Source organism: Dromiciops gliroides, chromosome 1 (genome assembly GCF_019393635.1).
Source record: "Dromiciops gliroides isolate mDroGli1 chromosome 1, mDroGli1.pri, whole genome shotgun sequence".
In the NCBI taxonomy this organism is placed as follows: Eukaryota; Metazoa; Chordata; class Mammalia; order Microbiotheria; family Microbiotheriidae; genus Dromiciops; species Dromiciops gliroides.
The window spans coordinates 146,116,028-146,124,361 of record NC_057861.1 but is presented as its reverse complement, the minus strand read 5'-3'; the positions used below and the strand labels follow the sequence as shown (position 1 = coordinate 146,124,361).

Genomic DNA, 8,334 nt, shown 5'->3' with positions numbered 1-8,334 from the left:
GATTGGCTGGTAGCCTTGATAGACAGCACCCATGAGCAAACGTTATTTCCAGACGCCAAGGAAAAGTCACAATGCCTCTGAGGCATTTTCCTCATGGTGGAGCTTTCCCACAGCAAGTCTCCAGTAGGTGGCATCATTCCAATCATTACACTTGTATTATAAATTTCATTTATTCATTTAAAAAATTTAATAAAATCATGGTGAGGACAGAGCATTGTACTAGGTGCTGAGGAGAATAATGTTTAGATAAGACGTGGTCTCCATGGGGGCAGCTAGGTAGTGCAGCGGATAAAGCTCCAGCCCTGGATTCAGGCAGACTTGAGTTCAAATCCAACCTCTGACACTTGACACTTACTACCTGTGTGACCCTGGGCAGGTCACTTAACCCCCATTTCCCCGCAAAAACAAAACAAATAAACAAGACATGATCCCTGCCAGGAGATATATACACATGCATATACATGTACATATACACATACATACATGCGTACAAGTGTGTATATACATTTGCACGCACATATGTGAACTATATGTGCATGTATATGAACTATATGTATAATGTATATATTCACACACATACATGTACACTATATACACATACATACATATAATTTGGAACTCAAAACTTTAAATAAGAATATTTATTATTATTTATAAAATAACAATAAATATCCTGGAAGAGATGATGAAAGAGTTTTCAGTGTGGGGTAAGGGAGTTAAGAGTTTTAAAAAATTTTAATTAAATGAAATGAGAGCACTAGAAGAAAAAGCAGGAAAAGAAATGAGAGGTTATGGAAGAAAGCACTAAAAAGGAAATTAATTGTTTGACACAAAAGGTAAAAAATTTTGCCAAAGTAATAAATTCTTTGAAAAATTAGAATTGATCATATAGAACCTAATGACTTAAGACAATAATAAATATTCAAACAAAGTCCAAAAAAGGAAGGGAAATGTAAAGTATATCTTAGCAAAAACAACTGACCTGGAAAAAAGAGGAGAGATAATTTAAACATCATTGACTACTTGAAAGTCATGACAATGAAAGGAGCCTACACATCATATTTTAAGAAATAATAAAAGAATACAGCCTAGATCACTTAGAAGCAGAAAGGGAAAAAATGTAAACAGAAGGAATTCCAAAGCAAAAACTTCTAGAAACATTAAAGCCCCAAACTAGAGTTTTTAGGTCAAAGAAAAAATTTCCAAGCAACTGGAAAGAAGGAATGCAAGTACCAAAGCACAAGAATCAGGACCACACACAATTTAGAAGTCACCAGTATAAAGGAGCATAGAGTTTGGATTATGATTTCCCAGAAGGCAAAGGATATTGGCTAAGAAGCAAGAAAAACTTACCCAGCAAAATTATGTATAATCCTGCAAAAGTATAAAATGAACTTTTAATAAGAGGATTTCTAAGTATTGCTGACGAAAAGACCAGAGCTATGTAGAAACTTTGACAGGCAGACAAAGGTGTCAAGAGAAATATAACAAGGTAAATACGGGCAAAAAAAAACATATGGGATTAAGCAAGAATAAATTTTTTACATTCTTATATAGGAAGATGATATATGTGCCCTCAGTATTCTATTATCATTAGGGGTCATAACGGGAGTCTAATTAAAAAGAGGGTCTGAAAGTGGTTCTGTAATGTCTTAATGATCTAAAAAGAAGAATGGAGAGAGAAAGAGGTATACATTGGGGGTGAGAGGAAGTAATGTTGGGAAAAATGAGGATGTGCAAGGAGAGATATATACAAAGAGGAAGGTTTGGGGTAGTGGCTGACACTTGAACTTCACTTTAATATGACTTGATCAAATGAAGAAAGAATACACACAGAGAGAGTTGGGTACAGAAAGACATGGTCCAAAAGTAATATATTTTCTAGAATATGAATAAGAATCCAATTTTAGTCTCACACAATTCTGTACAAACAAAATATCTGCACCATAGATTGGGGATAATCTAGGGAATTACTGTATTACCATTAAGGAGGATCAGGGAAAGAAAAAAGGGTGAAATCTCAAGGAGAGAACACTGCAGTCACAATCATTGCATCTATAAAAGAGAAAATGAAAATACCACTAAAATCTCCAGAGTGGTTTAGATGTAAAAAAGGAGATATAAAGGAAAGTCTGGCATTCACAATGTTGGAATTGTCACTGCTCAATTATAATAAGATATAAAATAAAAGACTGGAATGTGACACACTGAAAAGCAAGAGAAATCAGTCTGGAACTTAAAATTACCAATCTTACAAAGGTAAATGTAATCTTTCAGGATAAAAGATGGTTGTTTTTTTTAACAAGGTCAGAAAATTTCATTCTTTTCTACTGAGAAACACTGACATTGGAAGGGCTTTCAACATGCAAATCGAGTAGGAAAGTAGTTTTATTTGTTTTCTTTTCTTTTTACCAGAACTCTGATTTCATCAGTGTAGTGATCTCCTGGTGAGAACTTGCCTCTATCAGTGCAATACAGCACCTTCTCTGCAAAATATAATCTTAAAGGATTGCCTAGCATACTGTCAAGTTAAATAATTTATATAGGGTCACGTTGTCTTTATGTGTCAGAGATGAGACTTGAACCTACTTTTTTCCTAATTCTGAAGCCAGCTCTCTATCCACTATGCCATGCTGATTATCTGTGACACAATGAAAAAAATTAAATTTAAGATGGTAATAAATATTTAAGTTAATTTCTTAACAAGGAAGATAGATTTAAAGGTAAGTAATGAACAAAGAATCATTAAACAGTTATATGTTTAAGGAAAGTGAAGAATCTACTACAGCTTTTAAGTCACAGTTGGTACAGAGTTTACTGAAAGCACAAAAGACAGAAATCTGAGGAAAAAGTCCCTTGAAAGCAGAATAAACAGAACTAGGTCATTTAGTGGAGTGAAGAAGAGAAGTGAAATATTATTTCTTGAAATCAGACACTACAAATAGAGATCAGTCCAAAAGAAATATGTGGTGGGTTGGGAAAAGCAGGTAATTCCTAGATGATACACTTATCTGGGCTAAGCTGACTAGGGCAAATATGTATGTGGGTGTGTTCTATCAGTAAAAGTCATCTGTCTGTTGGTAAAAGAGAACAGGAAGAATAAGAGTTAAACTGTTACAAAGAAAGATAACCTTTACCTGTGTTTGGTTTGGGGGGAGGGGGTCAGGGAAGAGGGGGGGAGTTTTGGGGAAGTAAGACTGAGTAAGACAAAAAAAATAGCTAATACAATGCCTTGTGCTTATGATGGTGGTAATGACAATCATGATAATATAATGGAATCTAGAGGAGAAAAAACTGTCAGGCCAGACAGAGATTTTAAATGACTAAATATGAGGGGGGGAAATAGAACTAACTGCAAAGGAGCTATCAAAGAAAAAAAATCCTAATCCTGATGGATTCACAAGAGAATTCTCCCAAATATCATTAAAAGAATATATTTTAAAACAAGAGTAAACATCATATGTAATAGGGATACAATAAAAATTTTCCCCCAATAAATAAGAGAGTAAAGCAAGATGGCCACTCCCTCTGCTATTATTTGATATAGTTCTGGAAGTGCTAGCAACAGCAATTAGACAAGAGAAAGAAATTAAAGGCATAAAGATAGGTAAAGAGGAGATAAAACTATCCCTACTTGCTGATGATATGATGTTTTACTTAGAACATCCTAGGAAATCAGAAGATCTATTAATTGAGATAATAACTTCAAGAAAATTGCAAGATATAAAAATATTCAAAAATCAACAGCATTTTTATGTAATAATGGTAAAATCCAAAAGGCAATAAGAGAAAGGAAAATCCCTTTCCAAATAACTATAATATTCATATAAATCTGGGGATCAGCCTACACATGCATCTACACATATGTGCATACACATACAAAACAAAGAACTAGTGTTATTCATCAAGGAGAAACACTAGAAGTTTTCTTAATAAGATCAGAATGAAAGCAAGGATGTACACCAGAATCATTGTTTCTTCACATAAAATTGTAAACACTAGCTATAGTCATAAGAAAAGAAAATAGATTAAGAGAATGAGGGAAAAAGGGCAGGAGGGGACAAAATTATCTCTGTGTAGCATATGACTTTCTATTTTAGAAAAAAACAAAGAAGCAATTAAGAAAATGGCTACACCTTTCCAAGTTCTTGGCTCGCAACTGGCAACATGGCTAAATGCACCAAGAAGGTCGGAATTGTTGGTAAATATGGAACATGTTATGGTTCATCCCTCAGAAAAATGGTGAAGAACATTGAAATTAGCCAGCATTCCAAGTATACCTGCTCCTTCTGTGGCAAGACCAAAATGAAGAGATGGGCTGTGGGTATATGGTATTTCTATATGAAAACAGTAGCTGGTGGTGCATGGACCTACAATACCACCTTTGCAGTCACAGTCAAATCTGCCCTTAGAAGACTGAAGAAATTGAAAGACCAGTAAAATCTTCTCCCCATCAAATATCTATAGCCCATAGTCCAACAATAAATGGATTAATTTATGGAATAAAAAAATCACAAAATGCATTAAATATCTAGGAGTGGCAACCTCCAACAAATGATAGAGAAACAGCCTCAGAATCAGGAATACCTGGGTTCAAGACCTACTCTGACACATACTGTCTGTATGACCCATGTCATATCTGGGCAACTCTCCAAGAACTATAACTTGTGAAGGAGGTATTGAGTTATAATTGGTAGAGGGGGTTTCCTTATCAAGTATTTCCTATACCAGAGAAATAAATGCCAATCCCATGTCAGTCTCATCTTGGAGTTAAACTACTAAAACACTACCTAAATACAACAAGAAAACTTTTCACAGAAATACAGGCCGACTTAAATAAGGAGATAGTCAAAGATTGTGTCTAGGTTTTGCCAATATAGTAAAATTGATGATACTGTCCAAATTAATATATAAATTTAATTCTGAACCAATCAAATTATCACAGGGGGCCTTTATATAGTAGCTAAAATAATAGCAAAATTGAAAGGGTAAAACAGATGAAGAATATCACAGGTATTCACTGGGGGCAGCAATAAGAATAAAAAGAGTTTAGCTCTACCAGATCCCAAAGCATATTTTAAAGTAAAAATAGTCAAAACTAGCTGGTACTGAATAACAATTAGAAATATTCATTAGTATAATAAATTAGATAAGAAACAAGTATAAAGAAATGTATACAGGAGTGTACTCTTCATAAAACCCAAGAATATAAATACTGGGAGCAGAACTTTATTCAACAAGAACTCTAGGGAAATTGTTATAATTTTGGCAACAATAAAAAAAAGTATTTAGAACATCATCTCACAGCCTATGCAACAATAATTTCCAAAGTTGTGAATGAACTAAATATAATTCCTAATGTTTTTTAAAATGTAATGACAGGGGCAGCTAGGTGGCACAGTGGATAGAGCACTAACCCGGGAGTCAGGAAGACCTGGATTCCAATCCAGCCTCAGACACTTGACACTTACTAGCTGTGTGACCTTGGGCAAATCACTTAACCCCAATTGCCTCACCAAAAAAAAAAAATGTAATGACACAAAAATATAAAGACTTCAATGAAATATGAGAAGATCTTTATGATGTGATACAAAGGGAACAAAAAATAAAACATACACAATTGTACAACCATGTAAATGAAGACAACTTTAAAAAGCAACAAAGCTCAGGTCAAAATCTTTGGACAACATTTGGTACTAACTTAAAATGCACCTTCCCCTTTCTTCTTTTATAACACAGTAGATTAAAAGTTCAAGACTATGAATTATCGGTCAAAATCACTCTTTTGTGCTTTACTTAACCATTCTGGATTTCTCTTTTGCAGGACATTTAATTTTAATTCTCTTGGGGGTTGTATGATGTGTCAAGGCAATAGTCATCTAGGTTCAAAAGAAAGAATTTTTAAAATTTAACCACCAGGTGGCACTGATAGCTACTCACTATGGAGTCCAACACTCACCCTAGTGGTTTGCACATGCCTTGCTAGTAGGAAAGTGTTTAATAAGAATAAGAACAAGAACAAGAACAAGAACAGTAATAAACATATTCTCTAAGATTACCAGAGTCAGCGACTTTCCATCTCTCATCTGTGCCTCCCTATTCAGAGCTATAACACTAGCTGCTACGTAGAGGTTTATGGATTTGTAGATATACTAGCTTGAACTTTTCTCTGAGCCCCACCCACTAGGTAATCCCACCTCCTTTTGACCAAGCTATATGTTAGTGAGCACCCATCAAATCACATCAGTCACATGACCTTGACATCATAAAATTCATTCCCTCAGGAAGCAGACACTGGAATGCTGCAGATAGTACATCTTGTTGCATAGAATCGGTAAGCAAATAAATAGTGCTTAATGACGAGACAAAGTATAAGGATAAACAATAAACTTCAACCAAGAAACTCTAAACTGCCACTTTTCTAGATCCAAAGAGAACTCCCAGGGACAGGACTTAGCAGTCATGAGTTCGATAATATAAACATGTTGAGTCCTCCCTTGAGCAGTCAAAGCACAAAAACAAAATTCTTAGAAGATGTCAAATTCATATTTCCCTTAGGATTAGTCATTAACTTGTATGAATTGATGTACAGGGAAGGGAGCAGAACCAAGGGAATGTTGTGCACAGAGACAACAATGTTGTTTGATAAAGAATTGTGATGACTTAACTCTTCTCAGCAATACAATGATCCAAAATAATCCCAAAGGACTAATGATGAAGCATACTATCCACCTCCAAAGAAAGAACTCATACTGACTGAACACAGACTGAAGCATGTTATTTTTCACTCTTTGATTTTTCTTTTATTCAAGTTTTCTTGTACAAAATTACTAATACGGCAATGTTTTATATAATTGGACGTGTATAACCTACATCTGATTGCTTACTGCCTCAGGGAGGGGACAGGGAAGGAGGAAAGGAGGGATAGAATTTGGAAGTCAAAATGTGAAATAAAAATGTTTATTATTAGAAAAAAAGAGTAGTCATCAAAGAAAGAAAAACTAGAAATAGTGTCTCAGTTCACTCACGACATGGGGCACAGAACATAAGATCTTGTGTGAGATTCAACTCAAGAGAGCTGGTTGGCAGAGACCATTGACCTCATCCAATCACAGCTAACACAACTTTGGGTAGGGGGAGGGCAATCAGTAGCTGGACCCTTCAAGGAGCCAACACTACTGTATGTTCCTTTCACTACAACCTTGACCACTGCTTTTTTCTTTTATCATTCCAAAGTCCTCCCTCATTGCTCCTTGGAGGACAGGGGTGAGACAGCTCTAGAGACAGATGGTATCACATCCATAAATATAAATGATGAAAAAGAGACTTTCTCAAACCTTGGTTTAAATAACTGGACTTGCTGAATCTGTGCAGCTAAAGACACTTTACTAGATATAAACTGTAAATGAAAGAAAAGGTGATGTTAATAAAGTTTTAAAATAGGATATAAATATATACATATATGTGGAAAGAAGCTATAGAAAGAGCTCACATTTCTTTGGACTTTATAGTTTTTTGTTTGTTTGTTTTTAATTTCATTTATTTATTTATTTTGCGGGGCAATGAGGGTTAAGTGACTTTCCCAGGGTCACACAGCTAGTAAGTGTCAAGCATCTGATGCTGGATTTGAACTCAGGTTCTCCTGAATCCAGGGCCAGTGCTTTATCCACTGCACCACCTAGCTGCCCCCTGCTTTACAGTTTATAAAGTTCTTTCCTCAAGCAATCCTAGGGCATAAATAGTATAAGTATCCTTATCCCAATTTACAGATGCAGAAACAGGTCATCACAAAGTGTCACCGTGTCATTTTAGAATATTTTAAAGGCACACTAAACAAGAGGGGAAAGACACTGACATTGTTTTATGAAGGCTATTATAATGAAAATACAAGAAGCTGAAAGCTTCAAATCCTGTTGCTCTGTCTCTCTTGCTGGATTAAATGACCCAAGAGATACAATTCATATCCTTCAATCCTTTCTTTGACAGGGTACATCGGAGATAGAAAACAATGTTTCCTTGGCCTCCTGAGATCAAAGACCCCACATTCTGCAAAATGCCCTTCTAAACACACCTATCAGTGCCTGGCCTCAGCTTCCAGGTATTCTTCAAATAGGAGAAATATGCAGCAAGCTTTCAGGAAGAATAGAAAACTTAGAATCGGGTAACATAGAATAGATGATGTTTGTGGAGGATCCCATCAGAGCTGAAAAACAAAATTTATAGCCATGCTAAGTGCTACTGGCCTGTTACAGGCTCACCCCCATGATGTTCCTTCAGACTCAACTATACTTTTAACTTTTTTTTTTTTTGCTTTCTATATTGTCAGGTTTATAG

The 8,334-nt window shown here is 35.3% G+C and overlaps 1 protein-coding gene across 1 annotated transcript; it reads left to right on the top strand.

Moving 5' to 3' along the window:
• The first annotated feature begins 4,167 nt into the window (after positions 1-4,167).
• LOC122740060 (60S ribosomal protein L37a-like) lies at positions 4,168-4,440 on the top strand. Its single transcript, XM_043981896.1, has one exon. The coding sequence runs from the start codon at positions 4,168-4,170 to the stop codon at positions 4,438-4,440; it is 273 nt and encodes a 90-aa protein (XP_043837831.1).
• The last annotated feature ends 3,894 nt before the right edge of the window (positions 4,441-8,334 follow it).

Excerpts from the sequence above, each read along its gene's own strand:
- LOC122740060 (XM_043981896.1), top strand. The coding sequence starts at position 4,168 with ATGGCTAAATGCACCAAGAAGGTCGGAATTGTTGGTAAATATGGAACA.